Source organism: Amblyomma americanum, chromosome 2 (assembly GCF_052857255.1).
Source record: "Amblyomma americanum isolate KBUSLIRL-KWMA chromosome 2, ASM5285725v1, whole genome shotgun sequence".
NCBI classification, from domain to species: Eukaryota; Metazoa; Arthropoda; class Arachnida; order Ixodida; family Ixodidae; genus Amblyomma; species Amblyomma americanum.
This window is the reverse complement of record NC_135498.1, coordinates 140,139,479-140,157,243: the sequence shown is the minus strand read 5'-3', so window position 1 is coordinate 140,157,243 and position 17,765 is coordinate 140,139,479. Positions and strand designations below refer to the sequence as shown.

The 17,765-nt window shown below is 47.0% G+C and overlaps 1 protein-coding gene across 1 annotated transcript in view; it reads left to right on the top strand.

The window, feature by feature from the left end:
• The first annotated feature begins 2,780 nt into the window (after positions 1 to 2,780).
• The window catches only part of LOC144120090 (scoloptoxin SSD14-like), a 105,030-nt gene continuing 90,045 nt past the window's right edge, over positions 2,781 to 17,765 (top strand). Inside the window, exons 1-5 of the mRNA XM_077652552.1 lie at positions 2,781 to 2,900; positions 3,641 to 3,738; positions 9,802 to 9,991; positions 13,472 to 13,510; positions 14,420 to 14,589. Of these exons, the coding sequence (XP_077508678.1) occupies positions 2,782 to 2,900; positions 3,641 to 3,738; positions 9,802 to 9,991; positions 13,472 to 13,510; positions 14,420 to 14,589 (616 nt within the window). The 5' untranslated portion in view covers position 2,781. The remainder of the gene's footprint in view (positions 2,901 to 3,640; positions 3,739 to 9,801; positions 9,992 to 13,471; positions 13,511 to 14,419; positions 14,590 to 17,765) is intronic.

Here is a 17,765-nt window from a genome sequence, read left to right as displayed (position 1 = left end):
CGCTCCAAGCTGGACTACGGGTGTGTGGTATATGGTTCGGCAAGAGCATCCTACTTGAAACGACTGGACCCTGTTCATAATCTTGGTTTGCACCTATCAACTGGAGCTTATAGAACATCCCCGGTAAAGAGTCTTTACGTTGAAGCTAATGAGCCCACACTAGAGGATAGAAGAGTCGCACTAACGTGCACGTACATCCTAAAAACCCGTTCTCTCCCTAAACATCTCTGCTACCCCTTGTTACCAAGTGCCCATCTAGGATATTATTCAATAATAAACCACATTTTATCAGGCCACTAATAATGCGCTTTGAAGATAAATGTGAAGACTTAGCAGTGCTGGACGCCCTACCTAATATTGCACAAAGACATGAATATCTACCACCATGGTACAGCCTTCCTTCAGTGTGTGACTTCACATTGACACACTTAAACAAAGAGAAAATACCACACGAGCACATACTGCAAGAGTTCTTTGCACTACAAGAAAAATATGACACTTACACCGAATTTTACACTGATGGCTCAAAAACAGAAAGTCATGTCGGAAGTGCAGTAATTCAAGGAACAAATGAAAAAATGATACGATTGCCACAGTATGCATCGGTATTTACTGCGGAGTGTTATGCCATCTTTGTAGCTGTAGAACAAATAGCAAAACAAAACATAAAAAATAGCATCATTTACACCGATTCACTCAGTATGCTAAAAGCGCTGCATTCTACAAACGCTGCTGAACCCATAATAGGAAAAATCATACATAACATAGTTAAAATTACAAATCAAAAACATAACATTATATTCTGCTGGGTCCCTAGCCATGTTGGAATTTTAGGTAATGAGAGAGCAGATGCTTGCGCAGCACAAGCTAGAATTGGCCATATAAAACAAGTTAACATACCACAGAGGGATTTTTCTAAATTACTGCACAGTAAACTCAGGAATAAGTGGCAGACTGCATAAGACGAACAAACAAACAACAAACTACATTCTATAAAACCTGTTTTGGGAGAATGGAGATCATGTACACATCAGGAGCGTTTCATAGAAGTTATTTTGTGTCGACTACGCATTGGACACACGCACCTTACTCACAACTTCTTACTGACAAAAAAAGGCAAACCTCTCTGCGAAATGTGTGGCGATGAACTCACGGTAAACCACATTTTAATTGTATGCAAAAAACTGGAACAACTGAGCAAAAAATATTTCACAACATTGTACAATGAATACATCCCACTACACCCCATGTTACTTTTAGGAGATCAAGCACTGGTTGATTTTTCTAGCATTTTTAAATTTCTCAGAGAAGCCAATGTTTTATACAAACTTTAGATATAAAAAGCGTAACCTTTAACAAAAGCTCTAACCGTGTGTTTGGCGCATCATAGCCTAAGTTGCTTTTGCGCCATTAAAATCAATATAACTAACTAACTTCATCGTCGCGATCGCCATAAAGACTCGACAAGTGCCACGCAATATTAGCTGGCCGGAGAAGTGGGTATCTTAGCGTAGCCGACAGAAACGCTCGCCATCCCTGCTAAGCCTATATATAAGAACAGCTTTGACATGTTCGCCTTTAGTAGGTATTGGGCGGTTTCTCGAACACATTACCGTGTATATTTTAAATAAGATACGCCTGATCGCATACAAGCCCATATGTCCCTGGTGGGGGCACAAACTGAAGCTGTACCAGGGAACATGTGGCTACAGACACACCCCAGTAGTACCCATCACACACAACACCTCACTGGAGAAGTGGGAGGTTGCAATGTCCTCATTGGACCTCCGTAGAAGATCAGCTTTGGCTGGGCGGCAGGGACCGATACACGGCAGTCCCCACTGGATCCCTGGACTGAGGGTGCCAAGCACAAGTCAATTCCACAAGATCAAGCTTTTAAAGCTGTAAAATCTATTCCCTCTCTATTTCTCTCTCACTCGAATGCCCGCTAGAGAACAGTATGTGAAAAAGAAAGGGCTAGGCAAGTCAGGTTTCATAGAATCATGAGTCACCTGCTGCTCTTCGAGTTCCTGAAGTAAAATAACAAGAGACACAAAGATCGTCAGACTCGATCATGTAACGCTGAGCCTGACCCTAGCTGCCGGATTGACTTTCCGTCTACGGGCTGTCGGCGGCGGGCATACCAAGCCGTGCGATAAGCGCAGGAATGAATACGGGGCTCTGTGCCCAGCTCTAGGAACAGCCTAGCACACGTCACTCGGCCTGGCCTGTGCTTCGTGCGCATGCGGCCACTCTCGCTGAGTTTGATTTGCTCCGTTATATTTGGCGCTGATCGAGCGAACAGATGACGCTCACGTTATATTACTAATGACCTATTCAAATGGCCGATCCGGTGTAAGCATGAGTCCGCGAAACATTTTTTTTATTTAACATACTGTTTGTCCCACTGGGACTGTTACAAGAGTGGATTTATAAGCAAGGAGATACAAGTAAAAGAAGATATCCGCCGCGGTGCAATTAGAAATCAGGATGTGAATCCGAATCGCCCTTTGAGACACACTGTTCGGTTTCGCTGAGCAAGGAAACTTGCTCCGTACGGCCGACCAGAGTGCGCCATTAGAAACTGAAAGGTGCGCACAGGTGGTGTCCGATCGTGCCTATCCTGTGGCAGCATTGCATGGCCTCCTTTAAAATAAAGTCACTCAACAACGCTGCAAAGAACAGGCTCTTTATTCCGGTGAGAGGTGTACCTGAGGGCGCCTGAAAAACTCCGACGAACGAAATTTCGTCGCTATTCGCGATGCGGCGACACGCAGGAAGATGTTCGCTCTGAACGGCACGGTGGGCGACGCCGCGGTGGCCACCATGCTGTGCGTGTGCGTCGTGATGCCGCACCGGTGCGGGCTGGGCGGAGGATTCGTGGCAACCTACTACAACCGGTAGAGTACACCGACACGCTTAGCAGCTGGCCCGCGCAGTCACCTTTTCTGGGGGGCTAGATGCAGCATTCTTTGAGACATGGGAATATAGATTGAAAAAGAATAGAATCAGAATTGGAGCCGCTTGGTATGTGAAAGGTACTGGATATTAAATATAATAGAATCAGAATTACGTCACATTGACGATTGAAAGAAAATGCAACATTTCCTCCGCATCACTATTCAGCGCCTCTATTGTTTTTTTTAGTGCACTAGCACTAAAACCCCCAATCTCAGATCTCGCCGATGTTTATTTGTTCGAAGCCTCTCTCCGTGGCCTTGAGGTTGGTCGGGAAGATGAACCTGGGTATCGGAAGCTCCACCGGTGGCAGTACTTGCCATCGCAGGGCAGTGGCACATCGCTTCACCTCTGTGCCACTGCGCCAGGAGTGATTCGAGGACTACGAGCGATCTATGATTGCAAATTAGAGAACGACCGATTCCGCATATATGGGAATTACCCTATTAACTCTATCGTGTCATATCTTTTAGGCGGAGCTTAAGTCAGATTTCACCGATGTTTGTATGACGCCTGCTTGACCTTGAAAACAGAGCCTCGAACCGGAACCGGAGGGAAAACCGCAGTGCTGCGCACCGAATTCGCATTTGGTCTAACCACTCGAAATCATCCGCCATTTTGTTTTCTATAAGAAATCATCCGCCATTTTGTTTTCTATAACTATCACTTTATGTCGGTGCAGCAAGACGAGAAATGCGACGGCTGTGTTGGCGATGGCCAGGGCTCCTGGTTCGTCTTCACCGGAGATGTACCGCGACAACGCCAACGCTTCGCTTTACGGTGAGCGCGAATGAATGAGTACAGTACTCACGGATTGAAATAGGACATTCGGAGCGCGTGGCCGTCGCTTCATGGAACGCCGCCCGTAGACGCTCATGGAACCAAGGTGGTGCATTGTGGTATGGCGCGAGAGGGAGAACATCTACAAAGCAGAATTGTTCCTTCCAGTAGCCATGAGCCGGCCTGTGGTTTACCACATGCCTGCGTGGCACTGCAAGGCTAGCGCTCCGAATGTCCTATTTCAATCCGTGAGTACTGTACATTGTGGTTGACACATGCACAGGCGACAGAAACAGAAAAGACTACGGCACAGGCGCTAAACTTCAACTTCATTCAAGAACCGCCGAAATCCTGTATATATACCCAAAACACAGGCGCCATCAGGCGGTGATTTCATGCACTCGTTGCAACAAGAAGTGATATGACAAGCAGCGGAAAAACAACAAAAACTAGAGAAAAACCAAAGGATAGAACAGGGAAGTGTAAACCAGAAGAAGGTGAGAGAGAAAAATTATAAGCAAGTCAACCGCCAAAAAGTGCAAAATTGGAATGGTTTGACCAAAAGAATTTTCAAGAACTGGTCCGGTAACATGGAACTAAAGCCATACACGCAAAAACAGATCAAGCGTAGTTAAAAAAGAAAGGTTTTATAGCAGGACAAAACACGCAATGGAAACAAAATGATGATCGGGCAAGCAAACGAAAATTGAGCAACAAAGGTGAAGCCAACAATTAAGACAGCTAAAGCGGAAGATGAAGCTCGACAAATTACGAAAAGGAAAAAAAGGTGGAAAAACTAGTATGGGCAACAAAGTAGAAGACAACAGTTAACACTGCTAAAGGTAGAAAAAGAGGTTGAGTAAAACAGAAAGAGAAAGATAATATATCAACAAGTCAAATAAAAAAAAAGTATGAAGGCTAAAACAAAAAAAAAAACGCAAAAAACTGGCGGCAAGCACAGCATGTAACACGTTCCTAGAACCAGGGCTAGGTCAAAGAGATCCAGAAAGAAAGACAATCTCTTTTTAAGTGAGTGAAACCGAGGGTGTGCTTACGCATTCATCCTGGAGCCTCAAAATCTTGGCGGCTTCCACTATTACATGTGTCAGCTTATTCCGGTGGTTTATGAACACAGCGCTTTTTTCGAATAATGGGTGGCCTTTTACGCGGCAGCGTATGCGGCTCGTTAGGTCTAAAAAGCCGTCGGCGCAGTAGTAGGAACAGTAGTCAGCACCGCGCGTCGGAAATATTCGGGGGCTGCGTAAAAATTAGAGAGCACGCACACTCAATCAATAAAGAAAAAACGGGGTCCAAGCCAGGAATCGAACCGGGGTCTTTGACGTTCGATACGTGGACGCTTCCGGTCCGCCACGACGTTTCAACATGAATAAAGGCGCATCTAGTGAATGCAGGGTATGATAGACCTCAGGGTCCACCTGCTGTAGCGTGGACGCTTCAAATGAGCGGAGTCGAGACGACCGTGGCCGGAAGGAACAGAAGCGTTTTTTTATGATGAAGCTGAAGCGCAGCTTCATTCCAACTTGCAAATGATGATGACATCTTCATCTGTCGATGAAGAAGTTCCAACATCTTGCCCGGCACAAAATAATACTACGTAACCTCCAAGGGTACAGGAGCTGGACGGGACGACTGACTATAGTCCTCGATGGCAACCGTAGGGAGCAAGAGCGCACTTTGCCATAGTGCGAACGATGAAAGTCTTCAATTTTTGCAAGGAACCAGATGTGTCTCGGACGCTGTCGTTCACCAAGAAGCACTATTTTTCAAGGCTTGAACAGATCGGGAAAAGAAGGATGAAAAGTGTTCGCGTGCTTCTTGGTGACAAGCGTCTCCAAGAGCCAATAGCAGTAGAGGCGCTCGATGTGGGCACAATATACAGCGAGCCCATTCCATCTCCTCCGGAAGAGGTACTCCGAGAGATGGAAAGGCTGGGTTTAGCCCACCAGTTTATTTCACCCTCAGACTTTCAAGAAGAGTCTCTTTCTGTCCTTATCGGATCTGATTATTATTTGGAGACTGTGACCGGCAGCGTGAGGCCTATAACAGGAAAAACGATGGCCATAGAAACAAGACTAGGATGGACACTTCAAGGCCCGTTGTCTTGCTAAACCCATGTGGCCCATTGTGGCAGTGTGATAGTGCTTAGCACTTGCGCTGAATCCGAGCAAATTCCTAGTGCACCCACTCGTTTTAGGGAGCAGGAGAGCATTGGGGTATACGCTTCACAAACGAAAGACCAGGTCCAGGATTTAGTCCTTGCGGATTTTGAACAGAACATTATCAAGAAGGAAGGCCGCTATAAGGTAGTTCTGCCATGGAAATCACATGTAGAGATTTAGCCAACAACCGTGCGGTTGCAACCAAGAACATTAACGTTTTGTTGCGGAGGCTAAACGGCGACAACAGGTTGTTGGAAAAGTATGATAACACCATTCGAGCTTTTCTTGAAGATGGCCATGCTGAGAAAGTACCACTGGCAGAAGACGATTCTCTTAACAGACAATACTATCTTCCTCATCGTGCGGTCATTCGTGAGGAATGATCTACAACGAAGGTGCGCATTGTGTTCGACGCCTCTTCGCATGAGAAGAGTACGAAATCGTTGACCTAGAATCTGGAGGCAGGTCCTAACTTAAATCCCGACGTCGTAACGCTGCTTCGGTTTCGACGATAAAACGTAGCCCTGACAGCCGACGTCGAGAAGGCCTTTCTTCGTCACGATACGAAGGCAAGGATGCAGTATGTTTTCTCTGGTTTAAAACTCCACCAATTTTGGTGAACCTCTACCAGAACAAGAGACTTGGCGGATGACTGGAGTCCTATTCAGAGCCACTTCAAGTCCTTTTTGCCCACTGCTACTTTGAAGCACCATTTCAGGTCTCTCGCTACCCCAAAACAGCTCGCCGCCTTCTAGTGTCCATCTACATGGACGATCTTCTCGGTTGTGCAACTGTTGTAGACGTGCTTCGAATACAGCCTGAAATCATAGACATTTTTCGAGACCCGTCTATGAACATCGATAAATAGAAACCTAACGAACAAGACGTAACAGCTCCGTTAAATGAAACAAATGACGCCAGAGGAGATAGGGTTGTGTTCCCCATCGGGAAATTCCAAGGTATTGGGACTTTTTTGGAACGCGGTGACAACATTTTCACTGACCCCTCTCAGTACTCTCGATTTCATTCACTGCCCCCAAATCACCAAGCGGTTGGCACACTTCAGTTTGTCGCCAAAATGTGCGACCCCTTAGGGTTTCCTTCGCAGTTTTTGATTTCCGAGCGTCTGGCGATTTCACCCTGTTCCGATGACGATGCGCTGTGTGTTCCGCCACGGCCCTGTCACGCTTACTTTTTCGGCCGCTTTTTCTGCAGGCCTCCTGCATCATGAAAAGAAAAATGATGTAAATCAAGCCTTATTTATTATTATTATTATTATTATTATTAATATTATTATTATTATTATTATTATTATTATTATTAAGATTATTAAGAACCTCGAGCAGTCAAGGCTGTGAGAGTGCATTCCAACTGCAGTTAAAAGTTCATTGAAAGCACTGGCCAAGCACAATCCACTAATTAGTTCAGTGCCTTCAAATCTCAAGGTTGTGTTTTTATTTGGTCGAGTAATTCTGTTGGGAAGCAGATTGCATTTTTCTTTAGGATTACAGGAGAGTTCCTTATCAAATAGTTTATTGTGGTATTGTGGTAAGTCGGCCCAGCTGGCCTAATTTTATTGTTGAGACGACTGTGCAATGCTTTAAAACGAGCTAAGAGTGTAGTAAGCATGCTTAGTTGTAATAAATTTAGCGAACATCGTGTGCTTTTTTTCACGAGTCGTATAAGTCGTGTGGACAACCAAGGTTTGCAAGCATTTTCTGCAGCTTTACTTCAGAGGGAAAGCATTCGTGATTGACTGGTAAAAGAAAGCCGCAAGAAGGTGTTATAAGCAGTATCAGGGTCAGCGTTTTGTGAAAACAGTATCCTAATCCTCTAGTTGTATTCGACTTCTAAACGTTTCGGGATTCTTTTGGGGAATGAACTTGGATGATAATTCGATGTATTTGTTGGATGGATTGTTTCTAAATGGGCAGAAAAGGAAGGAGATGGTCAATGATATCTACCGCAAAGTGTCCCACAATAAGAGGAACATCATAATTTATGACTAAAAAGATCGATAGGGGAAGAAGATTTAGGAGTTATGCGTGTAAGCCTATTATTGATGTTCTCAAACTTGACAAATATCTGCATTTTTATAAACTAAGAAACATAAAGTTGAATAAGATTTATTTCAGGCACTTTTTAGTGTCTCACAATAAGAGTATAACCAATCGTATTTGGCTGGGTGCTATCACCATTAGAGTTGTATTCGATTTAGCCTAGAAAAAAGCACTCTTGGAGCACCCCTGCACTGGTGAGTGCAGATAGGACGGATCTTGTTTCGGCCCACCCAGATACCGCTCCATGTGCGTCTGCACTGAAAATGAAAGGCTGCTGCTTTTGTGGCTCAGCAGCACGCCTGAGACGGAAGCATGTTGTCGTGCTCTAATTTCCCGGTGAACGTAATGCATAGCTTCTTCGCATTCAGGCTGCGAAGGAATGGGTGGACGTTCTTCTCACGTAGCAGTCATATGCCTAACGTAAATAAGACGTTGTGAGCAGGCGAGAAACTTGCGAGTAGATTGGTTTCTAATGTCTGTGTTACAAACTTCGTACATGCTACAATTTCTCTGGTTTGAAAGAGGTTGTCCATCTGGTAAGGATAGATCCAGGTCGTACCTTATTAGCTTGACGCGCCATTTCAGTTCTTGGGCATGGGTTGAAAGGTACAATGTAGCAGGGTATCTATTTGTGCAAATGGCTAGCACTGAAAACGCAGTGAACAGTAGTTCTCAGAAAATAAGGCTTTAGTCGAGCATACCAAAAGATCTTTTGCCTCTTCTACGTACCTTAAATAAGCTGTTCATTTGTAACCTTCCTGGTCTTTTGCCTGGTTTCTGCAAAATAAATGCAAATATGAATGTAAATTTTAGTGTCGTTTGAGCAGAATTTTAGCAGCAGGGAAATTGAAGTGCCCCTCTCATCTTGCAGTGGGACGTGGACCAAACTGCATGGCTCCTGTCTCAGCGACCGTTGCAGGAGCACAGAGTGGCAGTGCAACTTTCAGCAGCGGTCATTGCGCGAGGGTCCCGCGCACGCCAGTATTTAATGCAACGCTTGTGCTTTGCGGGTTCAGAATCTGGTTCGACAGGAAAATCGGCGAGGCTTATGCATTCAAAACAATAACGGCGTCGGAGACCCTTTCCTTTCAATGTCGAAATATATATTTTAGTATCTAAAGAAGGTACGCGTGGGCTCAGACAATTTTATGTTCTCCAGCAAAGGAACTCACCGAAAATAATAACGTACAATGAGGAACACTTTGGGGTAGAATCCTATTTGTGATGGTAATACCTATAACTCTTTTCTGGCGCAAGACCATCTTCGGGCAAATAGTACCAATCAGATTTCTACCGAATTTATTTTATCCGGAGATATCTTATGGTTCCTACCTCTCAAACTATTATGAGTATAGAAAGTGTAAGCGAAAGAGCTTGTATGCAGGACGATTTGGTATTATGAGTGATAATTATCAAAAATCTTGTATGCAGATTCTCCGAAATCATTCAAGGCTAGTTTTGAGCGCGCTTGCAATGCTTATAAGCTACATAAAACAGAGTGCTCACGATTAACCGCCTAAAGAGCACATTTTTTCTTCCAAAATGGTACAAAATGGTCAATTAGAACCAGTGGAGCCATCTATGTTGGCAAACAAAAAACAATACATTGGGTGAGCCGTACTTGGTTTAAACCGGATACAGAGTTCCAGGAAACACACGACAAGCTCGAGACGTCAAGGGCCAGGAATGGCTTTTCACAAGCGTGTCTCATCCAAGTCCGCTAGAGGGTTAACATATTAACATATTCGTTTAATCTGACATTGCACCACATCTTCGAGCAGTCTCAGGTGACTCCTTCCGTGAAACGAGGGGCGCGCGTGCAGGTGCGCGTTCAGTGGCGGCCTTCGGCGAGCTTAAGGGCTACGAGCTGCTGCTGAACGTGGCCGGCAGCAGAGTTACCTGGCGGACGCTCTTTGAGGACGCCATTACTCTTGCCGAGCGAGGCGTCCGAGTCTACGGCCAGCTTGCCGACGACATCGCCGTGGTGGCACGAGACCCGGACAGCAGCGCCAGGTTTGCCACCCCTGGACTTCTCCGCAGAGAGAGATTCCTGGTTCACCGGGGGAAAATTGGGTGCTCAGGTCACGACAGTATCTACTATGCATCTATCTCCAGAACACTGTGCTAGCTTAGAACATCGCACAGCCGCCGTCTTACAAGTGGCCTCAGTGCGAATGTGCGAGTTCTTATTGTCGTTTTAGTAGGCACATGACCGGCAGTGAGACACCACTCGACGTCCCTTTCAGGATGGCGGAGTGACTTGATCAGCTCATTCGCATCGGCGTCGCTGCGACGAGTGCAGGAGGAATGAGTGGCACAAGAAATTAACTCCACTCAAGGTGTCTTGTCTGAAAGCACTGCAAATCATTTATTTCGGTGCAGTGCATGTAAAAGTTGTTAGCGGTCCCAGGAGGGGCATAATGAAAGCGAGATATATTGTAAACTGAAAGCAAAGAGAAACGAGAAGAATAACATTGCAACAATTCACCCCTTTGAAAAGAAAAAATCAACACACACGGAGAGCACATTGCCGCTGTAAATGACACGGCGCAAGAGCCTCACTGAAATCAGGCTTGAACAAGCCATATTTATTTATTTATTTATTTATTTATTTATTTATTTATTTATTTATTTATTCTTGATTGATTTATTTATTATACCTCAAAGATCCCTGGCCGGGGGAGGGATACGCAGCGTTGTAGTGCGTATTGCGGGAAAGGCGGTAGAGTGGTCTGATAATATTGTTATCCGGAGGTAATGGATGACAAAATATATGATAGAAGGATAGTTGCGGCGGATGCGAGGAGGGGTAGATCGAGCTGTGCTGTTATTGCTGTAATACAGCTACTGTAAGAATACTCCGACAGAACAAATCTAGTGGCGCGGTTCTGAATGGATTCGAGGGTTTTGATTAGGTTATTGCAATGAAAGTCAAAAATAGGGCTAGCATATTCTAGTTGAGGGCGGATTACGGTCTTGTAAGCAAACAGTTTAACAGAAGGCCGGGCAAGAGGTAGACAGCAACGTAGATAGCTTAGAACACGGTTAGCCGAGTTGGTGACGCTGTTTGCATGACTTGTCCAAGTTAGATCATTAAATATATGAACGCCTAGGTATCACCAGGAGTCAGTAAGGGCGATGATAGTATCATTAACAAAATAAGTAGGAACCGCATAGTTACGGGGACGGTGGAATAATAAGTAAATAGTAATAGAATAGGAAGTAGTACGTAGGAAGTCGCTAATGAAGTCGCTATGAATGCGACGCCAACACTGTAGGCTACTTCACTGGCACATCACTGGTCATCGAACTGGCAAACCCAGAGAGCGCTGGTTGATGAATAAGCAGTTTAGTTGACTACAAAATCCAAATAAGGACCGTATCAAACAGCATGGTTTAGGTGTTAAGCAATCGCGGAGAGTTTGCAAGCGGACTTGAACAAGACGTCGGAGGTCTTGTTAAGGCCTTTTTCATCAGTATCCTCACATATATACCGTACCTTACCTCTACCTTAGCAGCCAGGAACAGGACCGTGTTGACTGCCGTATTAGACAGGCATGCAACGCGGCTCTTCTTCTTCCCCACCGGGCCCCACGTATAAACTACTGGCATTAGTGGCCTACAACACTGTGACGGAGCTCTCGGAAGCTCCCCTCACTTCTCAGTACGAGCGCCTCACCCACACCCCCACGAGACGTCACATACTGGACAAGCTTGGAATAAGCTTCGAAACAACCGTCGCCGACAAGGCCCAACTTCCGTCCCATAGATAACCTTATCGTTACCCCTCTCCTTAAAAACATGCACCCAGGGTATCATATCGCGCGCCGTAAGGACAGGGCCAAGTTCCTGTACAAAAAGTATTTGACAGATCGGACCGCGGTCTACGTCGACGCCACCGAATACCCCGATCACGATGCTTTTTCGCTCGCGGTAGTAAGCTATTTCCGGTGAACTGGAAGCGGGCAGAGTGGGTGAGGGAACAAACGCATGTTAATGACAACCTAGCCAAAATCAAGAGAAAGAAATGGGTTTGGGCAGGGCATGCAATGCGAAAGCAAGACAACCGCTGGTCTTTAAGGGTAACGGAGCGGATTCCAAGAGAAAGTAAGCGTAGCAGGGGACGGCAAAAGTTAGGTGGGCGAACGAGATTAAGAACATTGTGGGATTACGATAGGCGCAGCTGGAAAAGTACAGGGTTGATTGGAGAGACACGGTAGAGGCCTTTGCCCTGCAGTGGGCGTAGTCTGGCTGATGATGATGATGAACGTTAGGAGACCGGAAGCGGGCAGAGTGGGTGAGGGAACAAACACGTGTTAGTCACATCCTAGTCGAAATCAAGAGAAAGAAATGGAGTTGGGCAGGGCGTGTAATGCGAAGGCAAGACAACCGCTGGTCCATAAAGGGGCTGTGAAGGGGGCTCTAATAAAGTTGCGGCATGCCTGGGATATTGAAGCAAGCTGCTTCGCGAATAGTGTCCAGCAAGGATTTTTTAAACGCGCTTTGTAGAAGCTGAGGTAAAAGTAGTCAACATTTGAATTTCAGCGTCTTCGCGCCTTTCCCTCTCCTCTCGTCACTTTTTGCACGCTGGAAGGAAGGCGCTCCTTCGCCGAACCCCCTCTTGGAGCGGAACTTGCCGACCCGCCGGAACTAAGCGGCTTATTGGCCGCGGCCACGGTAGCTGCCTGATGTCTGAAAGAATCTAACCAATGGTCACATCCCACCTTGTCTACGCAGATGCGGGGGAAGGAGGAGGGTGCGAGCATGAAAAAGTCGCCGGGAAGGGCTTGCCAACTTTGACGCGTGATTGTGGGTCGTTTGCTGCGTGTAGAAGAGTAGTATTTGGCTCTGGTTTTCATGGCAACACAGTGCAGTGATTAAGTGAGTTAATGTGCTCTCCTCGGGAGGCGTTTCAGAGCCCCTTTAAGGGTAGCGGAGCGGATTCCAGGAGAATGTAAGCGTAGCAGGGGACGGTAAAAGTTAGGTGGGCGGATGAGATTAAGAACATTGCGGGCATACGGTAGACGCCGCTGGAAAAGGACCGGGTTGATAGGAGAGGCATGGGAGAGGCCTTTGCTCTGCAGTGGGTGTAGTCAGGCTGATGATGATGATGATGAACGTTATGAGACCGGAAGCGGGCAGAGTGGGGGAGGGAACAAACACGTGTTAGTGACATCCTAGTCGAAATCAAGAGAAGGAAATGGGCTTGGGCAGGGCATGTAATGCGATGGCAAGACAACCGCTGGTCCTTAAGGGTAACGGAGCGGATTCCAAGAGAAAGTAAGCGTAGCAGGGGACGGCAAAAGTTAGGTGGGCGGATGAGATTAAGAATATTGTGGGCATACGGTGGGCGCAGCTGGCAAAGGACAGGGTTGATTGGAGAGACATGGGAGAGGCCTTTGCCCTGCCGTGGGTGTAGTCATGCTGCTGCTGATGATGATGATGAGTAAACCACTGTGGACGACCGTTGGTTGCGTGCTCCATTCCCGTCAGGTCTGAAGAGGCTGAGGAGGTGGCCTCGCCCAAGGCCAGGTATCCGGGTCTCCAAAGGGCGATTTCGCCACACGCCGGGTCTCTCCCGCCACCCTATCTCTCCTCCGCTCCACCAGTTTCCAACTCCGCCCGATCCAATTGATCTGGGTCCCTGCGCACTCATCCCATCCAGGGGACGAGGCGGCCCACAATCATACCCACGGATTTGTCGTCCGTGATCTGGCGTCGCCCGTTCTGCAGACGCGAGAGATCGTATGGTTGCATTTCATAACATCTGCATGCCCTACCGCTTAGGTAGACTTCTATATCCCCCGCACATATTTCAGCAAACCCCAAGATTTTGCGTGGCGGCAACCCAAAACGAACACCTTCCCCATCCCCGCGATATATGCCCGCATATATATCCTGTGGTCTACTACCCTTCCAGTAAACTATGTGACCAACATGCTACTCTATCTTATATACTATGGGCTTGCCCTCGGGACTCCCCTCCTCAAGGTTTGCAGCTCTCAAATCCAGACCAATGGGAGGCCGCATTGCTCAGTTCCGACTCGGACACACAGATCCGGGCTGTGGCAAGAGCTTTAGAAGCCGTCGAACGCCATGGGCTCATGGCCACTTGATGGGGCTATAACCCCACACCATATGCTACTTTTGTCACCGAAAATAAATTTTATCCTCCTCCTCCTCCTCACAAGCGGACTTCGTGTAAGATTGTCCGCCCACCTAGGTACAACGGCAGCGCGTGGCCTAGAACCGCATGAGTAAAATTGGCGTCCTTGTTGTAAACAGGGTGCAGTGATGTTCGCCTAAGAGTGTACTGAATTACCGTGGTTAAATATCCAGTTTTTCAAGCGGCGGAGCACACGGGGTGATTTCTTTCGCGCTCTTGGCAAGCCCCTTTCGGAGCTATACATCCGCACTGCGATTTCCGTCTCCTTCTGGCAGAAAGCACTTGACCAACCCGCTGACGACGCATGTCCTGAAAGAAGGCGACTGGTTGTACAACCAGAAGTTTGCGGAAACGCTTCGCCGCATCGCCAACAGCCCCAAGAGAGGGCGCTTCCTCGACGCGGGTCCAGACATTGAAGCCCTAGTCGAGGAGCTCAAGGACCGCGGTGAGTGAACCAAACGTGCATCCGGGCAGATCAAAGCGCGCTGTGTGAATATTGTAACATGCAATCTAACCCGCTTCAGTTTTACTTTGAGTTAAGCAACTTAAAATATCCGAAAGCAAGACCAGCTTTCTCCGGCAAAAATTTTGAAAACTGAAAAATGGTAAGACACTGTTGTAGAAATGGTCCATTATTCTGATATGTACCAAAATCTTTCTTTTAAAGCGTTTCCATTGATCGCATCAACAGCTGCAGCCGGGTGATCTGCGGATATATTGATTGCTATAGCAAAATCTTACATTAATAAAAAAAATTGCGTCCATAAATGGATTCCCGCTCAAAAAATGCTTTTGTCTAGAATTGCTGGGTATGTTTGTGAGCGCTACAAGTGGCAAGCTGAGGACTAAAGGAGGCATGCGCTATGGCGATCCAGAACGTGCAGATGCGACTTTTCCTCGATGTAAGCACCGAAGGCCTGCATTGCGAGTTCAGCATATAGCTGGTCTACGAGGTAATATACTACCACGTTCTATATGACTCGCAATGTCTCTGAAGGCAACCAACTGAGGTTTTAGTTTAACTGTAAACTAATGCGCCTTAGCACGGAGCACCACTCTGGTAGAAACATCCAGTGTACTTTGCTCTTTTACATCGACGGCTAACTGCAGCAGGTTCCAGTACCACTAGGCTCGTATTACTTCGATAAATGCGGTCCTACCACACCTTGTGCATTGCAACTCAAGTTGAGCGCGACAGCACATGCAGTCGTAATTATCACTGTGCGCAGAAAAATGGCGAGGACTTCGCGAGTTTTCGTCGCAACAGGAGGACAAGCGAGCCCATTCCGAACTCGAAATCAACAGCTTCCATTCAGGGAGATCGTTTCCTGAGGCGGACAGGCAGTGCCGGCTGGCAGGTGACGGTGGAAGCGACCTACACCGTGGCTTCTGAGATCGCGCGGTTGAGCGCGGAGGCCACGCATTTCCTCATATACGCTGCCAGGTGGCGCCTCTGCTCGGAATCGCGAGCTGTACAATTAGTCGTTTTCGCAACCGCGTAGCAGCACGAGGACAGAACTCAAAGACAAGAAAGCAAACAGGAGCTTGTTTTGTCTTCGCGTGTTCTCTCCTCGTGTGCTATGCGCTGCAGAAAAACGGGGCAACGCCAACTAGCTCGATAGCTTGACCTATTCATGTAGAATTCAGAACAAGAACTTCTCTTGGGCCTTTTATTATAACTTTAAAGGGGGCTTTTACGCTGTGCACATGGAAAACGATTAAAATCAATGAGGTATTAGACTCACGGCAAAGCGCAATTCTCCAAATTGACTCCGTTGGCATTTTCTGGTCTCATAATGCTTCGAGGGTAATATGGCGGTGTTATGGCGACTTCTTATGCGGCGCATCCAACGTCGTTATTGTACTCGCGATACGTCTGCTTAATTCGCACTATTCCGTTATTCCAAAGGGCTCGTCTAGTCTTTCAGAGCGATACTACAATCTGTAATACAGCACTATGGCACAAGCTAACAAGAGCCGCAGAACTTGTACTCAATGACCGGTGAAGTAAGCCTGAACATGCATCATATCGCAATTGTGTGTCAAATATGGGCTAGGCCGATGCCTAGGGCAGGGGGGGGGGAGTGAAACTTCGTATACCTCCCAGCGGCCACGAATTAAAGCCGGTAGAGCCAATTCCTCCTTCAGTTACGTTCATAGCGTTTGGTGTACGACTTTCTATGGAGGCGGAATTCTAGAGGCCCGTGCACTTTGCGATTTCAGTGCAATGCACCTTAAAGAACCCCAGGAGGTCGAAATTATTCCGGAGCCCTCCACTACGGCATCCCTCATAGCCTGAGTCGCTTTGGGACGTTACACCCCCATTTTTCCATAAACCTATTTCCATGACAATGGACAATCGAGACACTGGGGCGCGGGGGGTGTTCGCATAGCACCTGCTTCACGCGCGGACTGGTCCAAAATCGGGCCCGCTAGTGGATATGGGTGGACGTATCCTTGTCCGCCTGATGCGTGCGGCCGCGCGCCGCTCTGTACTTGAATATTCGTACACCATTTATTTGCTGTTGTGGCACGTTAAAATTCGTTGCGCTGCCGGTTAACAATGGTAACCACAAGGCTGGACCAATGTATGGAGAACAGAGAACATTTTTCATGGCTTTATTGACACATGTATCCTTTAGGTGTTAAGTTTATGTCAAACGTCGCAAGTGTTATTTTCAGTGCATAATTTCGTGAATCATTCACGCAATACATATGCGATTATTCCTGCATAATTTTCACACAATACAGAAGGATCAGTCTGTACACAATGAGAACACGCAATTTAATGCATGTATGGTGTAGGTCACAATCATACACAATTACAAAAATATTGTTCAGCATATTTACGTGAACGCGTGAAAGCAAACCACTGTAACCCAACGGCCTTCTCTCTCCATGCTGATATATGCGACACCAATCAAATTCAGTTAACCTGCAGCTGCATAATCGGTTTCCACGATGCGCCGACTCTTGCGCACCAAACCCGACGACTGTTTCGTCGACAGTAGTGACCAACTCATCGTTCATGATCCACGGTGCGGAAGTATAAGTGGCGGCTCCCGAGAAAGCGCGCGTAGGTATATATACAGCGGTTTCCGTCGTTTCCGTGAGGGCCTCCATGGCTGCACTCTTCGCAGTTTCGAAGGTCACAAGCACAAAACAAAACATCACCGTAGTTACCGCTGCACCGACGTCATTAACACATCAAGGAACACGACGCCGAATTGTCTGTTGCCGGTACCGCAAAGCAGCCCTCAGCGCCCGAGATAACGCGGCTGACGGAGTTCGCGAAACAAGCAAAGGATGCGTGGCGGTTGCAACGGCCGCGCGGTTCAGAAATTCAACAGGGATGGAGAGTGAGAGAGACGTTTTTTCCGTTCAGAACCTTTTTTCGGTTAGATCTTGTTCTTTACTACAGAAGCTAGCGCCAATTCCTCCTTCAGTTACGTTCACAACGAATGGTGTAGGGAGCTACGGCTTCAGCGGGGCTTTTTTAAATAGCCGGGATGAAAGTGGCTCGCGCTTTCTTCCCCCTGAAGGAGTTTGTGGTTTGTGCCGTCATAGCAGTGCAGTTAATCATGTGATCAGATAGGTGGTGCGGTGCCCTGTCCTTTCTTT